This window comes from Carlito syrichta, unplaced genomic scaffold (assembly GCF_000164805.1).
Source record: "Carlito syrichta isolate Samal-C Ts95f unplaced genomic scaffold, Tarsius_syrichta-2.0.1 Scaffold304686, whole genome shotgun sequence".
NCBI classification, from domain to species: domain Eukaryota; kingdom Metazoa; phylum Chordata; class Mammalia; order Primates; family Tarsiidae; genus Carlito; species Carlito syrichta.
Genome location: NW_007248782.1, coordinates 107,140 through 130,124, shown reverse-complemented (window position 1 = coordinate 130,124; position 22,985 = coordinate 107,140). Strand labels below are relative to the sequence as shown.

The window sequence follows — 22,985 nt, the reverse complement described above, 5'->3', positions numbered from 1 at the left end:
AGGTGCAGGATTACAGGCTGAGCCACCGAGCCCGGCTCTGAACTGGAATTTGAATCTAACAGGTTACTGCTCGGTACCAACAGCCTTGGCAGAAACAAATCAGACCTCTTAAAGGGCAAAAGGCCCCTTGAGGGCAGTTTGGTTTGCTTCTGTGTCTCAGCACCTAGTCAAGGGGAAGACCAGAATCAAGTTCAGAAGCTGAGGCTTCTGATGTGGGCACCAGGGCCCTTTCAATGTCCCAGACTGCTTCTCTGGGTCTCCTGATTCTCTCTTTTTCTTCCTCCCATTCCCCAATTCTTGGTGGATGTGTTTGTTGATACCAATAACAGGTATAGACATTCTCAAAACTGTCTTCACTTTTCCTAGTTTATTTCCATATTATTTCCATCTAGGGTCTCACTCTGTTACTCAGGCTGGAGTACAGTGGCATGATCAAAGCTCAATGCAGCCTTGACTTTTTTATTTTTTGTAGATAAGGTCTTGCTATGTTGCCTAGGCTGGTCTTGAACTCCTGGCCTCAAGTGATCCTCCTGCTTTGGCCTCCCAAAGTGTTGGGATTACAGGTGTGAGCCACCACACCTGCCCTGCTGAGTCTCATCTCAAACTTCATGTGGTTCTTAACTGAAAAGGCCTTAACAGACTTTTGATGGATGCAATGTCTTCCACTCAACCACCCTTTCCCAGTTTCAGGGAACAGAGATGTCCTGAGACAGCCCACTGGAAGGCAAAGGCAGGGCAAGCATTGTCATGAGGGAAACATGGGGCGACTGTCATCCAAACAAGGTCATGCTTTGTTGATGCAGAAATGTGGAGGGGGAGAGGAGACCCATCTGTGGCTGCGCACAGGGCCATTTCAGCTGCAAGCCTGGACAGAGCCTCCATTTATCCCCTTCCAACAGCCTCATTTTCTCCTAGGTGGGGGTTGGCACATGTCGCAGCTGGGGTGGGGGAGGGTGACAGGCAAGGGGCTCAGGAGTTGGGGGTCAGAGAAGAAGGATGGGAATTGGAGGCGCTGGGACTCAGACAAACAACCAAGAGTGGCCAAACCTGGTGGTGCCAGGCTCAGAGGCCGAGGCTGTTTTCCCTTTTACAAGCGGATGAAGGGAGAACCAGTCTGGCTCAGAGAATGACTGGTCACTGCTGAATTCGCTGGCCCTCAGGGGAGGGGCTGACATCCTACTGTCAGCACATCTGGCGTAGGGGAAGGTGCGTACCCAGCTTCTGGCGTGATTTAGGGAGGCACACAAGGCGCCTGCTCTGGCTCTGTAGAGACCCAAGCAAAGCCAGGACCTCTGTGTCTCACAGGATTTGCTATTCCAACTCAACTGAGACATCTCCATCTTCTTCCCACTCCCCAATTCTTGGTGGATGTGTTTGTTGATACCAATGACAGGCACAGACATTCTCAAAACTCCCTTCACTTTTTCTAGTTTATTTCCATCTTTTTAAATCATACACACATATGCATGTTCTTTGTTTATTTAGTTCCCTTGCTATCTGCGGAATTGCCTAAAACAGGGCCTAGCACATGGTAGGCACTCAACAAACAAATGCCCAATGAATGAAAATGCCTGCTTGTCCCACTTCATCTTTGATCTCAGTGGCATTGCTTCCCTTTGCCAATAACTGCCCCAACTCGAGGAGGAAAAGGCATGGGACAGAGGGAATCTCTGGGTCTTCACAGCATGGACTGCATCTGTACTACCTATTTTGAATCCTCTGTGAGAAAATGCTCTCCTAAGGGCAGTTCAGAAGGCAAGACAAAAGACAAAGGATGGCAGAACTGGTTACTGACAAGAGGGAGAACGGTGCAAGGAGCCTTCCAGAGGGTCTTTGGAAGAACCACTGGGGCCAAGAAGACTACATCTGCTCTAGGGGAAGAGACAGTCCTAAGCCAGATTCTTCCAGGACCAAAGTGAGATAAAAGGGAGAAAATGATGGCATGGCAGCTTCTTTGCGAAACTGCTCAGGTTCAGAGTAAAGGGTGAAACATGTCTGCTAAGAGACACAGAAAATGAAAGAAAGGTCAGGGGTGAAAACATACATCAAGACAAGGACAAAGACATGCGATCTGGGTTTGGTATCATTTTGGGCATTCTTGCTTCCCGAGAAGTTGCAATTGTCATGGGACACTGTGGTGTCCACGCCTATCCTCCCTCTCGAGTTGGGGAGGCATTGGCAAAGAAGGCATGCCACTGAGATCAAAGAAGTGGGACAAGCAGAGGTGGTAGGAGGTAGGTAGACGGGTGGAGGAATGTTGTACTGACTTTTCAGGACTCACATTTTCTCTGAGGTAAAGGAGGCTGAGGCTAGAGATGGTCAGGCCAGAAAAAGTACAACTGTGCTGGCATATAAGCTCTGGAGGGCAAGGGCCCAATCTTCCTCAAATGAATTCCCTATGGTGCCAACACAGTACCTGGCAGACAGAAGACATCTCTGATGAACAAAGACTCATGAGAACAAAAGGAAAGTTAGCTACAGATAAACCTTAACATGGCAATCGGTAGCATCTTCCTTTCTAGCTTTGTCGAGGCCTGTCAAGGCAGCCTCCTAGAATGCTCAGAGCTGTTTGAGCTGGGCCAGGGATCAGTGAGGCAAAACGGGAGGCCAGACCAATACAGCTCTAATTGGATCCAAGCAGCCAGACAATATCAATTAAAATACACTTAACAGTCATGAAACAACCCCCTTCTAAGGGGACAGAAACTGAACACTGTAGGGCATGGACAGAGTTCTATTTATCTTTTGTATCCTCAGTGTCTGGCTCAGTGCCTGGCACATGGTAGGCACTCAATAAATGACTGGTGAATGAACTACCCAGTGAAGGGAAAACATGAAAGAAAATGGGAGTAACCAATGAGCGGAAAGGCATTTAAGCAGAGGTTTCAGATTTCCATCCCAAGTTTATCCTTGTTCATTTTCACACACACACACACACACACACACACACACACACACACTCAAATCTAGCCCCAACTTTCCCATATGATTCTGGAAATTACACCACACATCTTTTAGGGCCTGTTACTTTGCCTTCTCCCTAAGCTCTGCAGTTTCTCAGCTTTAAAACATTATGACAAACCTTCTGTTTGAAAGAGGGACAAGATGGTGGTTTGCAGAGACTTCCTCCATGTTCTGTGTTTCTTCAGCTATTGGTGTGTGTCCCAATTCCTGCATTTTTCATCTTGTGGATACCATACTATCAGTATTAATCTCCCCTACTGTGCTTCTTATTTATCCTCGTATCTCCACCCGACTCTAGATCTGAAGAAAGCATTCAACAAGTTATCGACTGTCCTGAAAGAGGTTCAGATCTGTTTAACATCCCCAAATCTTGGGAAAGAGAAAAAAAAGGAGTCTCGTCCGAGTCACACAAGCCACAAGAAACAAGACCTCAAGAACAGTGTAAGCAGAAATTGCTACCCGAAGGAAGAGATCTTGGGGGGCGAAGGGTGCTCCTAGAAGTTTCTGGGATCTCAATGCCAGACGAGTGGGATTGGTCTGAGACAGGATTGGTAAAGAAGATAAGTGATAACCGTCAGACCCTCAGTCCCGCGGGCCCCAGGGCACCGAGGAGTACCCAGAGCGCATCTCCCCGTCCGTGTGTGCGCCTCTATTTCCGAACATACGGCCTCATCGCCAGGGAGACAGAACCTCTCAGGCTCTCGAGGCGGATGGCGTAGTTCACGGCGGGCACCAGGAGCCTCGGCGATTCGGCCATGTCAGGCCCCAAGGCAGAGGGAAGGGAGTTCCGGGTCCGACGACTCAATGCATCCCCACGGAGCCCCAGCTTTCGGACTCACCTGAACTCCACCTTCACTGACAAGGGCGCTGCCATGTTGAGGAAGCCGAGCTCGCAGGAAACTCCCCTTAACTTCCGGTGAACCCGCCCACTTCCGGTTGCTACCCGGCACCGCGGACGGAAGAGGCGGTGCCCAGGAATTCCATCCTCCTCAGCTATTGGAGGAAGTCACGGAGGGGGAAGCGGGGCGGAAGCGGGGAGGTCCCAGACGGAGTCCGGGCTTAAGAGTAGATCTCCTTGCGTCTTTCACAGACTGGGCTGAGACTCAGGGTGGGAAGTGCTCTGTAGACCACGGCCAGGCTGAGGAGAGCCCCCGGCATCTTTGCGAGTGAGCCACATTACAGTTTTTCTTGCATGAGTTACAAATCTCTCTTAAGGCCGCTTAGGCGAGCCCATCCACTCGTCTGGCTTGAATCACAAGCAACTCTCAGGTCAGAAATTTCTCCTGAGCTGTGTCGACTCGCTATCCGACTGCCGCTTTCGGTGTCGATGGGTGTCACTCATTCAACAGCTGTGCCTCCGTGTGCCAGGCATGTGTTCGGTGCTATGGACGCAGTGGTAAAAGGGATAGGCAAGGTCCCTCCCTTCAGGGCGCTCACAGTCTGGTGGGGAGACTGACTGTAATCAAGTAAACATACTGATGGCTGTAAAGTCTCAAACTGAAATGATCTGAAGTTATGGGACCTTCAAAACGAAAACGGACTAGACTGGACTTATCGAACCTGGGTAGAGTTAACTAGGTGAATGGGAGGGGAGAGAAGCCTCTGGGAGCATTCTAGGGAGAACAGAAGTTGCAAACAGAAGTTGCAATGGGTGAGAACATGCTGGAACGCCAACAAAGGGAGGTGGAATTCAGGGAGCCTAGTAAAAGATGAGGCTAGAAAGATGGGCAGGGATCAAACCATGCCTTGTAATCCAGGTAAGCATTTCAGTCACTAGGAGCAGTGGGAAGCTGTTGAAGGATTTTGGAAGAGGGTGGTTTTTTAATTTTTAAAAGCTTCTAAGTATTTATTTTAAAAATAGAGACAGGGTCTCACTATGTTGCCCAGACTGGTCTCAAGCTCCTGGTCTCAAGTGATCCTCCCACCTTGGCCTCCCAAAGCGCTAGGGTTACAGGTGTGAGCTACCATGTCTAGAAAGTAGCATTTTTAGAATTGTGTTTTAAGATGTCATTTCTGAGGCCAAGCGCAGTGGCTCACACTTATAATCCCAGCACTTTAGGAGGCTGAGGTGAGAGGGTTGCCTGAGTCCATGGGTTCAAGACCAGTCTGGGCAACTTGGCGAGACCTCATCTCTATACTGAATTTAAAAAATCAGTTGGGTGTGGTGGTGTGTGCCTGTAGTCCCAGCTACTTGGAAGGCTGATATAGAAGGATTGCCTGAGCCGGAAGGATCACCTGAGCCCAGCAGGACGAGGCTGTGGTGACTGTGGGCATGCCACTGCACTCCAGCCTGGGCGACAGAGTGAGACTCCGACTCAAAATAAATACATAAATAAATAAAATATTTCTGGCTGCAGTGTGGAGAATGGCTTGGCAGGGGACAAGGAAGGAGACAAGAAGAAAAAGGAGCCTGTTGGAAAAGTCCAGGGCAGAAATGGAAGAAAGTGAATGTCCCATGGTTATCTAAACAGCAATGCTTCCAAAGTTGAACTCAGCATTGGTAGAAGATGGTGGTGTAGCCTAGTGGTTAAGGGCGAATAATGTAATAGTTAAGAGCTAAGAGTTCAACTATCAGTTTTGTATCCAGGTTCCACCACTACCTAGCTGTGTCTAGGCAAGTCCCTTAACATCTTTGTGCCTCAGTTTACTCGTCTGTAATGAGGATAACCGCCTGACCCATAGGGTTGTAGTGAGGACTAAATGAGTTTTTGGCACAGAACTTTGTCTAAAATAGGCCCTCTGGGTTCCCCATCTCAAGAATAGCACTACTGTACACTAGAACACCCAAGCAAGGAACCTTGGACATCGTTCTTAATTCTCTCCCTCTCTCACATACGATCACCAAACTTGAATTAGTCTCCCTTCTAACCTTATTTTGCAGCCCCAAATTCTTCCACATATCACCCTAGCCACCACTCATCATCCGCTGTCACTCTGGCCTGCCTGCGCCCACCTCCCTTTCTCCGATCGTGGCTTCATTGTACAATTCAACTCCATGGGTTCTGAGCCCCTTCAATGTGCCAAGCCCTGTTCCCTGTAAAACGAGGACAAACGGGACGCTGTCCTGGTCCTCAAAAAGCACAGAGGAATCCTGTGGTAAATGGAAAAGCCCCACATTCGCCATGATATGTGGGTAGGTCACTTGCCCTTTCTGGAACTTAGTTTCCTCAGTCTGTAAAGAGGGTTCGGGACCAAATGGTCTCTTTAAGCAAAAGTATTCAAAGATTCTTCCTCTGAACTCTTAGCTCTTTCAGGGCAGAAGCCTTTCCTGATTCATCCTGGACTGGCAGCATGCAGTGAACAGCTGTGCACATGTAGGGGTTTGGTAAGCAAGTGCTTGCAGAGAATGAGTCAGTGAATGAGGGACGTCACTCCCCTGCTCAGTCATTCAATGGCTTCCTCTTGCCAACAAGATAAGGCCCTACCTAGACGGCATTCAGGGCCAAATGCCCTGTGACCTAGGAACTGGCTCCCAGAGTTGGAGCAGAGCATTTGGGAACACTTGGAGAGCTTCACCCATTTGCCAAGCACTCACTGAGCACCTCTTACCTGCCAGGCCCAGTGCTGGTGCTGGGAACACAGTGGTAAACAAAACCAGTTGGGTGCTGGACTTCCTGGGGTTGATGTTCTATGAGAAGACATAGAGGAAAAAAGGCCACAAGGTGTGGGGGATCACGGGGGCCTGTGGGAACCAGAGGAGGTCCCTAACCCAGTCTTGGGATCCGGGAAGGCTTCCTAGAGGAAGTCACCGGGAGTCCCAAGTTCAGAGGAGGTAGAGGAAGGGAGAGGGCACTGCGAGCCCAGAGGCAGGCCCTCCTCCTGGAATCTCAAGGGGCAGTGGTCCCAGCTCCTGCCACAGCTGCAGACACTGGGAGCTCTCCTGGGTTGGCCAACCCACTGCGGATGCCCGGCTCTGGTTCTGATCCACTCCTTCCTTTCCCGACTCTGAGCCTACCCCACTCAACCTCAGTAGCAACGTGGGAAGGGTCTTTATTGAACGCCCACTTTACACCTGCCAGGTGCTTCACATGCCTCAGCTAATTGATTCCTCACAGGGACAATTCATTAGCCCTTTTCCACATGAGAGCTGAGACTCACAATGGGTGGCTTGGCCAAGGCCCCTGACGGTCCTGCCGCCACCCCAGGCTTTGTGCCCCAGGACCCGGCCCGTACTCGCTAACCTCACTGCCTCCCCTAGGACTAGCCTCACCCAGATGCCTTCCTCTTGGGTCCAGGCAGAAAGGGGCTTGGGCCCCATCCTGTCCCTCCAGCAGGCCGGCCGGCCCGGGCGCAGGCCTCTGTCCTCTCTGAAGCTCATAGGGAGACAATGGCAGGGTCGGTGGGGGAGGCAAGGACGCGGGTTCCCCCCTGCCCGCCACCCTTTGTCTTCCCGCCTGCTCCCCTCTCGCGCCCCGGGAGGCTGGGAGGCGCCGCTCGCAGGCTTCCTCCTCCCATTCTTGTGCTAATTGGGTGTCAAGCTGAGATCAGTGAGAAAGAAATCCGCCCTGGCTCGGGTTAAACTGCCGCCAAAGACCAGGGCCGGGCCCAGAATATCATTAGGCCGGGAGGAAGCAGGGCCCCCTCCTTGGGTGGGGGGGAGGGGCCGGCCACGCATTCAGGCCCCTTTGAAAGTTACTGGCTCGCCCCCTCCTTTGCAGCCACCGCCTCAATGGGCCCCTCGGAGGTATTTAACCTTCTTCCCAGGAATTGAAAGTGATACGCCATGCACGGGCCTGGGCAGCCACTTGCTCGTCCTGAGGGCGGCTGGACCTCCGGGGACGCTCAAGGCCGGCCCTTTCCAGCCTCCCTGGGTGGAGCACACAGGTTGCAGAAGAAAACACTGAGGCTCGGAGAAGGGCTTTCCTCTTAGCTCTGCCATTCACAGACTCTGTGGTCTTTGAGGAGACTGCTTTTCTGAGCCTTGGGTTCCTCCTCTGTGGAATGAGACTAAGTCGTACCTGCTTTGATTAGGAGGATTTATTTTACTTATTTTTGAGTCGGAGTCTCCCTCTGTTGCCCAGGTTGGAGGCGGTGGCATGCTCGCGGCCGCCGCGGCCTCACCTGCTGGGCTCAGGTGACCTTTCTGCTTCAGCCTTCCAAGTAGCTGGAACCACAGGCACGCACCATCATGCCTGGCTAATTTTTTTGATTTATTATAGAGACGAGGTCTCACCAAGTTGCCCAGGTTGGTCTCGAATCCCTGGATTCAGGCAGTCTTCTCATCTCCGCCTCCCAAAGTGCTGGAATTACAGGCTTGATCCACCATACTCAACCTTTTTTTCTTTTAACTACTGTGTACTGGGTAGACTCCAGGACCTGGCCCGTGTCCACACTGAGATTTGCCTGCACACACTCTCATGGCCAATTCACAGCTATCCCAAGGTGGGGACTCCTTGACCTCCATTTACAGGAGAGGAAATTGAGGCTTCGCTGGGTACATGGGAGCACTGGAGTTTGGATGCAAGCCTGCCTGACCGCAGAGCAGAGTTCTTCACCACCTCGGCATACAGCCTCTAGGTGACTGTTCAACCTGGAGGAAAGAAGAGCCCCCTCTGGAGGCTCCTTCTTTTCACTGTAGAGACTCACCACACCACTGAGGGTTCAGAGCACAAAGTCACATTGTCAACAAGTCCAGCCTTTGGAAGCCCCACCAGAGGTCTGCCACGAGTCCTTTGAGTTGGGTACCTGCTTGGGAGTGAGCTGGGACCCCGACCTTCCTTCCTGCTTCCCTGACTGCCCACTAAGGGTCAGGACGGGATTTTCCAGGCTCTGCGCGCCCTCTGCTGACTATAGTCAGGCACGGCAGCCATGCCTGGCGCCCCCAAATTCCCTTCAGCATTACTCTGCAAGGGCCCCACCCCAGCTCTGCACCCCCGGACAGGCTCCAGACTTTCGAAGGTCACTCCCCCAGGAGGCACCTCGATTTCTCAGCCTGGGAACCCTGGGTGTGGTCATGTCTGCCCCATAGGCTCGCGTGGACAGAAGCTCCTCTGGTTCCCTTGCCTCCTGCGCAGGGCAGGGATGTGAACACTGACGGCCTGAGCTTGGCTGGGATTCTGGCTCCATTACTTGCTGCGTGACCTTGGCCCCATTACTCAGAAATCTCCAAGTTCTAAAGCCCACCGCACAGGCTTGTGGCAAAGTCCCAACAGTGCAGAGGAAGGCCCTGGAACCCAGTGCCCTCTGCCCTGGGCTGTTTGGGAACCTGTTCCTCTCAGGCTGGAGTCTCCAGCCTGGGTGTGACCCCAGTGCTGGGGCCTAGGAGACAGCTGGCTCTCCACCCGCACTGCTATTAAACTCTGTGAAGACTGGGCCAGGGAGTTTTCCTGTACTCTGTCCGGGCTAGTCAGACAGCCTTGCTCTGGCAGCCACTGCGTCCCTCCCAGCCCCGTGGACCTCTGCAGTCCCCAAGTAGCCAGGAATACACCACAGGCAGAGGGAGCAGCAGGGTCTGGAGTTGGGATCCTGCCCCAGATTAGGGTTTCCCCTCAAGCCCCTTCCCCATGATGGCTACCTTCAGCATCTGAAGCCTCTAAACTGATTATGTCCACTTCACAGGTAAGGAGACTGAGTTATCTGCCCAAAGCCACAAGCTTATGTGACAGGACTGGTCTGGACTTTCAAGCTCACACTGTCAAACACCTAGCCAGGCTCAGGTGGGAACTACTCCTATCTGAGCCAGGACCTTACCTGCTGCATCCCTAAGTTTAGGCGAGTGAATGAATGGGTGGGGAAACAAACAGGCCAGAGGGGCAGGAGGGGGGCTCAAGCAGCTGGAGTGGGCTGGAGCCTCTGGAGCTGGGTAGGCTCAAGTGGCTTGCACAAAGGCTAGCAGGCGTCAAGGCAGAGTTTATTGGCCCCTGAGCCCCCCACCTCCCATTCCTCTCACAGCCAGGTCAGGACTGAGATGGAGAAGCTGACACAGACCCCAAAGGCAGAAAGGCCCTGCCTGAGGGACAGCCAGGAAGCCACCCAGAGAGGACGGGGCAGTGGGGAGAGACAGGGCACTCTGTCCTGACCTCCTGCTGCAGGTGGGGCATGGGAGCTCCATGGGGTCCTCCTCCCCACTCCCCTCCTAGAGGTGCAGGTGGGGCTGAGTGAACTTGGACAGCTCTGGAGCTGGGATCCTCTTTGGCTGCCTGATGGTTGGCCACTGCTGCCCCTGCCCACTGGGTTGGCTTCCTGAGTCTAGGGACTTCTGCCCTGGTCCCATTTACAAGCTCCCTACTCTCTGGGGAGAGCTTGGTGACTCCCTGCCTCTCCCTGCCCTGACCTAAGACATCATCCTGAGAAGGCCCGGTCAGTCTCAGCCTGGGATCCAAAGGGCCCGCCCAGCCCAGAAGACATCACTTGGCCAGGAGGCTTTCACAGAAAACCTCTGGGGGGAGGGAAGGTGGCAGTGAGTCACTTGGCAGTTTTAGAGGAAGGGGCAGCGGCTTGGGGTGGAGGTCCCGGGCCCGCTTGCTTTGGTCTGGCGTCATCCAGGACCCCGCTGGGGTGGATCCTGGGGTCTGGACCCAGCACCCACCAGCCTCAGAGGGACATGGAGAATCACAGTTTCTCCTCGCCTGCCTGGATACGGGTGTAGGCCTCGTAGTCCAGTGAGACGTAGCGGCCCTTCCGGGCGTCCAGGTAGAAAAGTGGGTCTTTCACGACAGCTGGGTCAAAGCCCTCCTTCCGCAGCTCTGTCTTCTGGAACTTGTAGGTCCCTGCGGGAGCAGGGAGAAGACTCAGTGCAGGGCCTGCATCCCCAGGAATGCGACAACCAGTGTTAAGGAAGGGCAGAGAAGAGGCTGGAGAGGAAGTGGGAGGGGATGTAGGGGAGGAGGCACATCCCTTCAGAGTTTGCAAAGAATGCTCCATGTATGACCTATGTACTGCTGCTCGGAACAGCTGTGGCCAAGGTGGGGTGGTGGAGTTGGAGGGATGGGATGGGATGGGGGACAGTCACTAGTTACCCACCTGCCCCCATCTTGCAGATGGGAAAACAGACCTGGAAAAGAGACGCTATTGTCCAATGTCACACACAGAATGGGGACCAGAACTCGTGTCTTCTGATGGTGATGGTTCCCCTTATTTGAGCATCCGCCGGGTACATGTATAAGCTCATTTAATCTGCATGTCAAACCCCCCCCCAAGGCAGGTGGTCTACTGTATTCTCTGGATTCTGAGATGCACATGCTTTCAGATTTTAACATCTCTGAAATATCTGATTTGCAACACTTTTTAATCTTACTAGTATGTAACGCATATTATGCATCTTTCAATCTATAGCATTAGTTCCACTGTACAGATGAGAAGACTGATGCTCAGAGTAGTACAGCTGGGATTTGAATTTGGGTATGACAGACTACCAAAAATGGCTCTGTGTGGCTCTGTCACTTCTCCCAGCAAGAGCCAGCATCTTTCTCAATCCCTGCTGGCCTCAATCTGGACTGGCCCTGTGACTTGCTCTGACCAACAGTGTGGGGAGAAGTCATGTGGGAGTTCTGGGTGGGTCTAGGCCTCAGGGGGCCTCGCAGCACTCAGCCCACCATCCTGGGGTTGCCTTGAGAAAAGTGTAGGCTTCTGCACCATGAGAAGACACGTGGAACAGGGGTGTGCCGTCCCAGGTACCTCCCCAGACTGGCGTTCCAACAGGGTAGTCACTGGCCATGTCTGGCTACTCGCATGTAAATTAATTAAAATTAACACAATTTAAATTTCAGTTCCTTAGTAGCCACCTTTCAAGTGCTCAATGGCCATGCCAGGCTAGGAGCTACTGTGGTGGACAGCAGAAATCCAGAGCATTTCTACTGTTGCGGAAAATCTGGCAACCAGCCAAGGCCCTGACCCATGAGAGAGGCCGAATTAGAGCTCCTGCCCCAGGTGAGCCACCAAGTGACGGCAGCTCTTTGAGTGACCCAGGCAAGGCCAACAGAAGAACCACTCCTCTGAACTTAACACATAAGTTGCCGACCCACAGAACTTTTAGCAAATAAAATGGTTGTTTCAAACCATTTGGGGGCAAGCAAGTTGGAGGTGGTTTGTTCTGCCGCAAAGCTCATCTGAAGCTCCTGGTCTGACAGCCTCCCTGCCACTCCTGGACAGAGATTCCAGTGTTGTCCAATCCACAGGAGCTTGCAGTCTCGGCCATGAGCCCAGCAGCAGTGTCCCTGTCCTTCAGGGCCACACTGAAGCCCTAACCCATCCCTGCTACATCAGGGGCCGTGTCAGGTGGGGAAGGCTTGTCATCAAGGAGGTGCTGATGTGATGGTCACGTGGGAGGTGGCTAGGCACATGTGGCCCCAGAGTAAGCAGCTAGGGGAAGCCCAAGCAACAGGGAGAGCCCGGAAGGGGCAGGTCTGGGCATGAACCTCGGTGCCTCTTGCCCACCCGGCCCTCCTGAGAGCCATCAGTGGACCCACAGCTAGAGGACAGTGCTGCCCTGCTGTGCAACTGTGGGCCCTGGCTCACCTCTCACCTGGACACTTCGACAGCCCCTCACTCATCTCCCCTCTCCCCCAGGGCTGCCTGCAGTCCTCGCCCACTCTCCACACAGCAGTCAGAAAGCTTTCTAGAACACGAATCTGACCAGGTTATTACTCTGCTCAAGTACTTCTTTGGCTCCCTACTGCCCCCAGGAGAGCCCAGACTCCCACCCTGACCACAAGGCCCTGGGTTTCTGGTCTCTGCTGGCCTTCCTACTCGTTCACCCACTACCTGCCCTGTCCCTTGGCTCCAGCCTGAGGGCCTCTGTTCATCCCTCCAGATCCAAGCACCTTCCTACCTGACTTTGTACTCAGTTTCCACAGCCTGAAATGTCTCCCAGTCCAGTCGAGACCTTCCTTTCATTCAGGTCTTGGCTGAAACATTGCCTCTTCAGGAGAGTCTTCCGGTCATCCCAACGTCCCCTCATCTGTTTTTCTGTCAGCTTGATCTGTGGTCCATTTGTTTTTGAGTCGGAGTCTCACTCTGTCGCCCAGGCTGGAGTGCAGTGGCATACTCACGGCCACCCCAGTGTCGACCTGCTGGGCTCTGGTGATCCTTCCGCCTCTGTCTTTCAATGAGCTGGAACTACAGGCACGTGCTACCACACCCAGCTGATTTTTGATTTATCGTAGAGATGCGGTCTTGCCAAGGCTGGTCTCAAACCAGCGGGCTCAGGCAATCCACTTGCCCTGGCATCCCACACTGCTGGGATTACAGGCTGAGCCATCGAGCCTGGCCCATTATTTATTTATTTGTTTGTTTGTTTGTTTGTTTTTAGTTGGAGTCTCACTCTGTCACCCAGACTGGAGTGCAGCGGCCGCTCCTGGCTACAGCAGTCTCGACCTGCCGGGCTCCGGCGATCCTTCCACCTCAGCCTTCCGAGTAGCCGGAATTACAGGCATGCGCTACCACGCCCGGCTGATTTTTTGATTTATTGTAGAGATGAGGTCTCGCTGTCCAGGCGGGTCTCGAACCCACGGGCTCAGGCAATCCACTCCCCTCAGCTATTTGCTTGTTTTTAAGACAGCCTTGCCCTGTCCCCCAAGTTGGAGTGCAGTGGCACGATCAAGGCTCACTGCAGCCTTAAACTTCTAGACTCAAGGAATCCTCCCTCCTCGGCCTCCCAAGTACCTGGGACTACAGGAATGCACTGTTATGCCTGGCTAATTTTTCTATTTTTTGTAGAGATGAGGTCTTGCTGTGTTGCCCAAGCTGGTCTTGAACACCCAGGCTCAAGCGATCCTCCTGCCTCAACCTCCCAAAGTTTTGGGATTACAGGCGTGAGCCACTGTGCCTGACTGTGGTCCATTCTTTTTTTTGAGTTGGAGTCTCACTCTGTCACCTAGGCTGGAGTATAATGGTACACTCATGACCACAGCAGCCTCTACCTGCTGGGCTCAGGCAATTCTCCTGTTTCAGCCTCCCAAGTAGTTAGAACCACAGGTGTGTGCTACCATGCCCGGCTAATTTTTTTTTTTTTTGAGTTGGAGTCTCACTCTGTCGCCCAGACTGGAAGGTTTGCCATCAAGGAGGTGCTGATGTGATAGCCACGTGGGAGGTGGCTAGGCAGATGTGGTCCCAGAGTAAGGGGCCAGGGGAAGCCCGAGCCAACAGTGGCCACCGCAGCCTCCACCTGCTGGGCTCTGGTAATCTTTCCGCCTTAGCCTTCCAAGTAGCTGGAACTACAGGCGCACGCTACTATGCCCAGCTAGTTTTTGATTTATTGTAGAGATAAGGTCTCGAACTCATGGGCTCAGGCAATCCACTCACCTCAGCCTCCCAAAGCATGGGATTACAGGCTGAGCCACCGAGCCTGGCTTAATTTTTTTATTTATTGTAGAGACAAGGTCTCACCAAGTTGCCCAAGCTGGTCTTGAACCCCTGGGCTCAGGCAATCCTCTCACCTCAGTCTCCCAAAGTGCTGGGATTATAGGCTTGAGCCACCACACCTGGCCTTTGTGGTCCATTCTTTATCTTTGGAATTCCTTGTCCTGTGACTGCCTCCTTTCCCGCTCTAGAAACTCCAAGAAGGCAAAAGTCCCATCAGAATTTGTTACCTGTATTCCCAAGGCCTAGTGCGGTGCCTGGCACTCAGTCAATATTTCTTCCACTAAGGAAAGACAAAGCTCCTCTCTGAAAGCTCGGTTTGCTCACCTTACATGGGCAGGCCAGCTCACCAACTGCCCGGCTAGGCTATGGAAACGCTTGTGACAGCCAGCTGGGTCTCTACCCAAGGAAACGAGAAGGGGCCCAGGCCTGGACCCTGAGAGTGGAGCAGGGGAGGGACACACACCTGTCTTGTGCAGCTCAGGCAGGAGGCGCAGGAAGATGGGGCGGGCGTACAGGGGCAGCTCCTTCTCCAAGGCCTGTGCAAAGCACTCCAGGTCACAGTTGCCGGTGGGGCTGGCCACGGCAGCCATTCCGGCCCGGCCCTCAGTGCCTGGGGGCAGCAGGGCAGACAGTGAGTGGCTGGCAGGACCCCCTGGTGCCTCCCTGCCCTGCCGCCTCCACATACATACCTGGTACCTCGACGCCGTATACCGCCACGTCGGCCATGTCAAGCAGGCGGCTTAGCGTGCCTTCCACCTCGGTGGTGGACACGTTCTCGCCCTTCCAGCGGAAAGTGTCTCCTGTACGGTCTCGGAAGTATAGGTAGCCCAGCTCATCCATCACCAGCACGTCACCTAGGGAAGAGATACAGGGTTTGGGCTGGCTTGGGGCTAGTCCTCACTCTGTGGCCCAGGCTGGAGTATAGTGGCATGCTCATGACCACCATAGCTTTGACCTGCTGGGCTCCAGTGATCCTCTTGCCTTAGCCTCCCCAAGTGCTGGGATTACAGGCATGAGCCACTGCACCCAGCTCCAAGGATTTGATGGTAAAGACCAGGACTGAAGAGGTGTTCCCTCAGGATGGGGGAAGGTCCCCTCGTCCCTCCCATGCCCCTGGTATGGGGCTGTGAAGGGTTGGGCACCCACCGGTGAGGTAGGCCTGGTCCCCCTTCTTGAAGACGTCCTTGGCAATCTTCTTGTTGTTGGCGCCTTGGTTGAGGTAGCCGTCGAAGCGGCGTAGGGGGTCTTGCTGGATGATGCGGCCCACCAGCTGGCCTGGCTCACCTGGGCAGGGAAGGCAGTCAGATGTCTTAGGCTGCCTTTCCCACCTGCTCCCCTGTCCAGATGCACCTGAATCTTTTGGAGTCAGGGTTCCACTCTGTCACCCAGCTTGGAGGTCATGAGCAGGGCTCACCGCAGCCTCAACCTCAGGCGATCCTCTGCCTCAGCCTCCAGAGTAACTAGACTCCAGGCCCTTACCATCATGCCTGGCTAGTTTTTGGAATGTTTTTGTAGAGACTGGGTCTTGCTATTGTGCCCAGGTTAATCTCAAACTCCTGGGCTCAAGCAATCCTCCTGCCTTGGCCTCCCAAAGTGTTGGGATTACAGGCATGAGCCACCCTGCATCTTGATTTGACTTGATTCATACTGCTTGCCACAGAAATGCCTCACTTATTCCCAGCCCAGTGCTTACTGTGGCAGGTCTGACACATGCAGGCCGCAATGTCTGTTTACTGCACCAATAGGAAGATGAGTACACAGTGAACCAGGGTCAGCTCCATGGGACAGCCCAAAAGCCAGCACCCTGAGCCCCTGTCCATGCCTGCTCCACCCTCAGAGCTTCATGTCCTTTACCAACACAATATCCTCAGGCCAGCCCGACAAGGTGGGTGCTGCCATAAGTCCCACATGCAGATAAGGGAACTCAGACACAGGAAGGTTGAATAACTCGCTCATGACACAGAGCTAAGGGGCTGAGTCAGAATCAATCCAAGTGGCCTGGGCTCAGCTGGTCTTGAATCAACACGAAAATCAATGAGTTGGCTGGGTGTGGTGGTTCACACCTATAATCCCAGCACTTTGGGAGGCAGAGGGAAGAGGACTGCCTGAGCCCAGGGGTTTGAGACCAGCCTGGGCAACTTGATGAGACCTTGTCTCTACAATAAATTAAAAGAAATTAGCTGGGTGTGGTAGTGCATGCCTCTAGCTACTCGGAAGGCTAAGGCAGAAGGATCTTCTGAGTCTAGCAGGTCAAGGCGGCAGTGGCTGTGAGCGCGCCACTGCACTCCAGCCTAGGCAACAGAGTGAGACTCTGACTCAAAAAAAAAAAAAAAAAAAAAATCAATGAGCTGATGGATGGTTAAGATGGTGAATGAATGTATAAACGAACAAAGAAATGAAGTCAGGCACAATGGCTCACACCTGTAATCCCAGCACTTTGGGAGGCTGAGGTGGAAGGATCATTTAAGTTCATAAAGAAGTTCAAGACCAACCTGGGCAATATAGCGAGACCTCATCTCTACAAAAAGTCAAATTAGCTGAGACTGGTTGCACGCCTGTGGTCCCAGCTACTGGGGAGGCTAGGGTGGGAAGACTGCTTGAGCCTGGAAGTTCAAGACCAGTGTGGGCAATATAGCAAGACTCTGTCTCTACAAAAAATTTAAAAATTAGATGGGCAAGGTGGTGTGTACCTATAGTTCTAGTTACTCAGGAAGCTGGAGCAGAAGGATTGCCTGAATCCAGGAAGTCAAGGCTGCAGTGAGCCATGATCCTACCACTGCACTAGGGAACCCAGTGAGACCCTGACTCAAAAATTAAAAAAAATAAAAGGAAAAAGAAAAGAGTAACTGGCCTCCCCCTTCAGGCCCCCAATTTCGACGCGAGGCAGACCTGGCTGGCAGGGAATGCAGATGCCATCGGGCCCCCGGATCAGCTCCATGGTGTCCTCATTGACACGCACCAGCCGGATGGGGTACACAAAGGACAGGATGCGGCTGTTGAAGCCACAGGCCCCCACCTGCCAAGGACGAGACGTGAGCCTAGGCTCTCCCAGCATGGGCCAGGGCTGGGTAGTGGGGGAGGAGCCAACACCCACACGCTCACGTGAGCCCCACCTCCCCTTCCCACGGTCCATCCCCACAGTGCCCTACTGTCCCCCGTTGCACCTGGCTGTCGAAGTTGCCCAGGCTGCAGTTGCACTCCGTGGCCCCATAGAACTCGGCCACCTGGGAGATGTGAAAACGGCTGGAGAAGCTGGTCCAGATGGACTGCCGGAGCCCGTTGCCCAACGCCATGCGGACCCGGTGCTGGTTCTCAGCCTCCCGTGGTGGCTGGTTGAGGAGGTAGCGGCAGAGTTCGCCGATGTACTGCACAATCTGGGGGCGAACACGGCATGACTGCAGGCTCCCGAGAGTGCTCGCGTTCACCTGTCCCCAGCAGTCCCCATCCTCTCTGGCCTCAATCTCCCCATATGATCAGCGAGGATGAGCCCCTCTGAATGGCTGGCTGCTTCAGCTGGGAGACGGATGCCCGGGAGCGAGATTGGGGGAGAGAAGCAGGGGACAGGGACAGCTCCTGGCCCCTCCTCACTCACTGTGCAGTTATACTTGACGCAGTCATCCCAGAACCGGGAGGCTGAGAACTTCTTCCGGATCACCACCGTCATGCCGTGGAGCACACACTGCCCAATTCCCACGATGTTTCCTGAAGACAGAGGGGTGGCCCTGGAGGTCAGGCAGACAAAGATACTCCCCTCTAGAGGCTCCCCTTGCCCAGGCTGACCTCCTCACAGGCTCTTCCCCCGCCGGTCTCTTTCCTGTCCTGTCCCACCTACACTAATTGATTATGTCTCTCCCCAATTCAGACACCTTTCATGGCTCCCCAGTGCCTGGGGATAAATGCACACTCTTTACACGGCCCCTGGGGGAGCCTGAAGCTGGCCTCGAGCCCCTATGCTGCCATCTGGCTAGGCAGGCCTGAGCTGCCCTGTGGTGTGTCTGTATCTCACATCTACCTGCCTTAGGTGACCTCCTCCAGGAAGCCTTCCTGACCTCCACCACTGGTTCTTCCCCCATGGTGCACTCCTGCTCCCTGCTCTTCCTCCACATTTACATGCATGCACACTGACTCTAAGCCCCTTGAGAGCAGAAACTACATTTATTCAAGCTCAGTCTTCCCTTAAGTCCCTACAACCAGGCAGCAATGCCGTGTGTATTTGTGGAAACAAACTATAGCATCAGACCAGTTCAGATGCCCCATGAGGCACTGTCGCACACACTGTGCAGCTGCTGGGGTCATCCTTATTATTTTCTTTCTCTTGTTCCTATTTGATTCAGGGGTCCCACTCTATCATCCAGACTGTAGTGCAGTGGCATGACCACAGCTCACCACAATCTTGACCTTCTAGGCTCAAGCAATCCTCCTGCCTCAGCCTCCTGAGTAGCCGGAACTACAGGTGTGCACCACCATGCCCAGTGAAATTTTTTTTTTGGGTAGAGATGAGGTCTTGATGTGTTGCCCAGGCTAGCCTCGAATTCCTGGGCTCAAGTGATACTCCCACCTGAGCCTCCTGAGTAGATGGGCCTCAGTCGCAGCCACCGCACCTGGTTTATCCTTATTTAATAACAAGGAGACTGAGGTGGCGTCAATGGCCACATCTGGATTTGAGCCCAGATTTAACCTGAACGCTCATGTGTTTCTACTACAACTGCTGCATGACCTGTGGGCCTGGGGGTGCTGGAGGCTGAGGGGGTGGGCCCAGGGTCACCTGCTGAGTGGTAGAGGGGGAGGCAGTCGTAGACAATGTCGTCAGGTCGCATACGGAATCCATAGTACACCAGGGCAGCCATGCGGTAGTACCTGGGGGGCACAAGGGGAAGAGCTGGGTGCGCCCCGGGCAAGGCAGCGGGAGGTGCCTAGGCCCTGCCCCGCCTCCCACCCTGGGGCACCTGCCTCCTACCTGCTGTGCACCACGATGGCGGCTTTGGGCAGCCCCGTGGTGCCCGATGTGTAGATGTAGAAGAGCTTATCTGAAGGAAACAGACACATGAGCAGCTGTGAGGGGGCAGCACAGGGCTGGCTGGGTCAGGCAGACAGATGCGTGTATGTGTGCCTCCTTCAACACCTGTTCCCATACACCTCTTCTGGGAAGCCTACCCTGATGACCTCAAGCACCGTTCCGTTCTAATGCCTGCATCCGTTCCTTCAACAAACATTTCCTGGGCCCTGCTGTGGAGTGGAGAGACATAAGTGACTATGATGGGCATGGGCCCAGTCCTCTCGGAAGTCACAGCTCAGTGGGATGGTCAATGGAAGACACAGGTAGTTCCAATACTGAGCCTTGCGGGCCGGGGGCGGGTGGGAAGCACAGGGCTTGTGGAAGCCCAACAGCCACATTTGGCCTGGGCTTTCAGGGCAGAAGGTGGTGCCTGCCCACATCTTAGCACACAGGGAGGCATCAGCTGGAGGAAGTGGGGTGTTGAGGCAGCTTCTGCACTGCTGACCATCTATTTACCATGATAATTTTATTTATTTATTTATTTATTTATTTGAGTTGGAGTCTCACTCTGTCACCCAGACTGAAGTGCAGTGGCATGCTCCTGGCCACCACAGCCTCAACCTGCTGGGCTCCTGCAATACTTCTGCCTCAGCCTTCCAAGTAGCTGGAACTATAGGTGCGTGCTACCACGCCCAGCTAAGTTTTTGATTTATTGTAGAGATGAGGTCTCACCAAGTTACCTAGGCAGATCTTGAACCTGCAGGCTCAGGCAATCCACTCACCTCAACCTCCCAAAGCGCTGGGATTACAGGCTGAGCCACTGAGCCTAGCTGATAATTTTTTTTAAGCCAGGGTCTTACTCTGTCACCCACACTGGAGTGCAGTGGCATGGTCACAGCTCACAATAGCCTTGACCTCCTGGGTTCAAGTGATCCTCCCACGTTAGCCTCCTGAATAGCTGGGACTACAGGTACACAGGGGGCCAGCTCTTTTGTGTGTGTGGGTGTGAGTCGCGTTCTCTGTCGCTGAGGCTGGAGTACAGTGGCACAATCATGGTTCACTGCAGCCTCAGCCTCCTGGGCTCAGGTAATCCTTCTGCCTCAGCCTCCCAAGTCGCTGAGACAACAGGCATACACAACCCCACGTGGCTAATTTTTAAATTTTTTTGTAGAGACAAGGTCTCGCTATGTTGCCCAGGCTGGTCTCGAACTCCTGGCCTTAAGCAGTCCTCCCGCCTCAGTCTCCCAAAGTGCTGGGACTACAGGCGTGAGCTACTGCATCCATCTGACATTCTAGTTTCTATATGATGTTCAGCCTTACCATGCTGGACCTCCTGGAGGTCAGGAACCCCATAGAATGACTCTGCATGTTGACTGTACATGCTATCACATGTCATGTTCTCTGGCTACCTGCTGTTTGACAGCCCTTAGCACCAGGAGGGTACCAGGGTGAGTCAGCCAGAGGTGCTGCTCTAAAGTAACTTACAAAAGCACCTGGGAGTCCAGGTGTGGTGGCTCACACCTGTAATCCTAGCACTTTGGGAGGCTGAGGAGAGAGGATTGCTTGAGCCCACTAGTTAGAGGCTAGGCTGGGCAACATAGCAAGACCTTGTATCTACAAAAAATAAAAAAATTAGCTGAGCATGATAATGCACACCTATAGTCCCAGCCACTTGGGAGGCTGAGGCAGAAGGATCACCTGAGCCCAGGAAGTTGAGGTTGCACTGAGCCATGATTGTGCCACTGCACTTCAGTCTGGGCATCAGAGACCCTGACTAAAAAAAAAAGAGCACCAGGAGACGATACAAATAAGAGACAAAAGTTAAACAATGATGGTGACAATGGGCCTTTCCTGCCACAGTCCAGCTTCAAGACTTCACCTGTTGTATTCTTGTCAACCCTCAAAATGAGTCCATAAAGTAGGATCTGTTACTATCCTCAATCTTTTTATTTCTTTTTTTGAGTCAGAGTTTCACTCTGCTGCCCAGGCTGGAGTGCAGTGTCATGCTCATGGCCACCGTAGTCTCGACCTGCTGGGCGCAGGTGATTCTCCCACCTCAGCCTTCCAAATAGCTGGAACTATAGGTACATGTCACTATATCTGGCTAATTTTTTGATTTACTGTATTGATGAGATCTTGCCAAATTGCCCAGGCAGTCCTTTCACCTCGGCCTCTCAAAGTGCTGGGATTATAGGCGTGAGCCATTGTGCCCAGCCCTCAATCCTTTTTTTTGTTTTGAATTGGGGTCTCACTGTTACCCAGGCTGGAGTGCGGTGGTGCAATCACGGTTCACCACATCCTTGACCTCCTGGATTCAGGAGAACCTCCTGCTTCAGCCTCCCGAGTAGCTGGCATATGCCACCACACCCGGCTAATTTTTTGATTCTTTTGTAGAGACAAAGTCTCACTTTGTTGTCCAGGCTGGCCTCAAGTGATCTTCCTGCTTTGGTTCTCAAAGTGCTGGGATTACAGGTGTGAGTCACCGTACCCAGCCACTATCCCCAATCTCATGGCTGTGAGAACGGGGGCTCTGAGGGCAGATCAGATGTTACAGGTCACACAAGGGAAACAGTAGAGCTGGTGTATACACTCAGATCTGGCATGGCAGCCCAAGATCTGAGCCACCAGGCTATGCTGCAGGTCCTGTGGCTTCCCAGGAAAAAGAAAAGAACGAAAGGACCAGGCAGGCTGGAGTATAAAGGAAGAGAGGTGAGAGGATCAGGAACTCCCTGGAGGAGGGAGAAAGAAAGGCTGGGAGAGGCTCACAGCTGCAGACTCCAAAAATCAAAACCTGCGTGGAACAGGTGGTTGATGAATGCTCAAAGGGTCTTGCCCCTCATCTACCTTCCCCCCAGCCTCAGCCCCAATTCAGGTGAAGCTATCTCCTGGGGTCCCCACGATCCTGCACGTCAGTGGAGGCTTCTTCCCCACTTCTCAGAACTGAGCCCTGTGAGCTCCTGTGTACTCAGCCCCGTGCCTGGCACTTTTACTCACATCAGCTCATTTCACCTTCATGGTAACCCCAGAGTGCCCCAGGGTTACTGTCCCTATTTTCCATATGGAAAAAGAGAGATGACATGCCTGGTTCCAAGCATGTGGCAGCTTGCAGAAGAACCCAAGCCTTCTGCTTGGAGGCTAGTGCCGTGGAACCCCGCTGTGGGTGACTTCACAGGTGGGGGACTCACCTGTGAAGCCTTTGTCAGGGCGACTGGGCAGGTGCTTGGGAGCATCTTCCAGCAGAGGGTCCAGGTGCTCTGTGCTGGTGGGCACTGTGCTGGGCTCCCAGGAGCCAGAGCAGAAGAGGCTGAGCAAGGGGTCCAGGCTGCCACAGATCTCACAGATAGCTGCGGGGAAGACAGGGCAGGTCAGCAGGCAGGCCAGGAGACCCAGGGGTCCCAGGATCTCTGCATGTTGTCAGAGAGATGAACTGGGCAGGAAGAGAGGCTGGGAAGCACCAGGGTATCACTCTGTCATCCATGCTGAACTGCAGTGGCATGATCATGGCTCACTACAGCCTCAAACTCCTGATCTCAGGTGCTCCTTCCTTCTGCCTCAGCCTCCTGAGGAGTTGGGACTACAGGCGCATACCACTGTGCCCAGCTAATTTTTTTTTTTTTGAGTCGGAGTCTCTGTTGCCCAGGCTGGAGTGCAGTGGCATGCTCAAAGCCACCACAGCCTGGACCTGCTGGGCTCAGGTGATCCTTCTGCCTCAGCCTTCCAAGTA

The 22,985-nt window shown here is 53.5% G+C and overlaps 2 protein-coding genes across 3 annotated transcripts in view; both read right to left on the bottom strand.

Moving 5' to 3' along the window:
• Positions 1–3,894, bottom strand: part of URM1 (ubiquitin related modifier 1) — a 19,331-nt gene extending 15,437 nt beyond the window's left edge. Inside the window, exon 1 of the mRNA XM_008060651.2 lies at positions 3,804–3,894. Within this exon, the coding sequence (XP_008058842.1) occupies positions 3,804–3,838 (35 nt within the window). The 5' untranslated portion in view covers positions 3,839–3,894. The remainder of the gene's footprint in view (positions 1–3,803) is intronic.
• A 5,899-nt stretch (positions 3,895–9,793) lies between these two features.
• The window catches only part of SLC27A4 (solute carrier family 27 member 4), a 20,204-nt gene continuing 7,012 nt past the window's right edge, over positions 9,794–22,985 (bottom strand). The window contains exons 3-12 of one of the 2 annotated variants that reach the window (XM_008060649.2): positions 22,447–22,605; positions 19,223–19,292; positions 19,031–19,122; positions 17,858–17,967; positions 17,430–17,639; positions 17,155–17,281; positions 15,412–15,549; positions 14,955–15,119; positions 14,729–14,875; positions 9,794–10,673 (exon numbers count right to left, since the gene is read on the bottom strand). In XM_008060649.2, coding sequence (XP_008058840.1) covers positions 10,516–10,673; positions 14,729–14,875; positions 14,955–15,119; positions 15,412–15,549; positions 17,155–17,281; positions 17,430–17,639; positions 17,858–17,967; positions 19,031–19,122; positions 19,223–19,292; positions 22,447–22,605 — 1,376 coding nt within the window. In that variant the 3' untranslated portion in view covers positions 9,794–10,515. The remainder of the gene's footprint in view (positions 10,674–14,728; positions 14,876–14,954; positions 15,120–15,411; positions 15,550–17,154; positions 17,282–17,429; positions 17,640–17,857; positions 17,968–19,030; positions 19,123–19,222; positions 19,293–22,446; positions 22,606–22,985) is intronic. The other variant, XM_008060650.2, reaches the window with a different exon arrangement.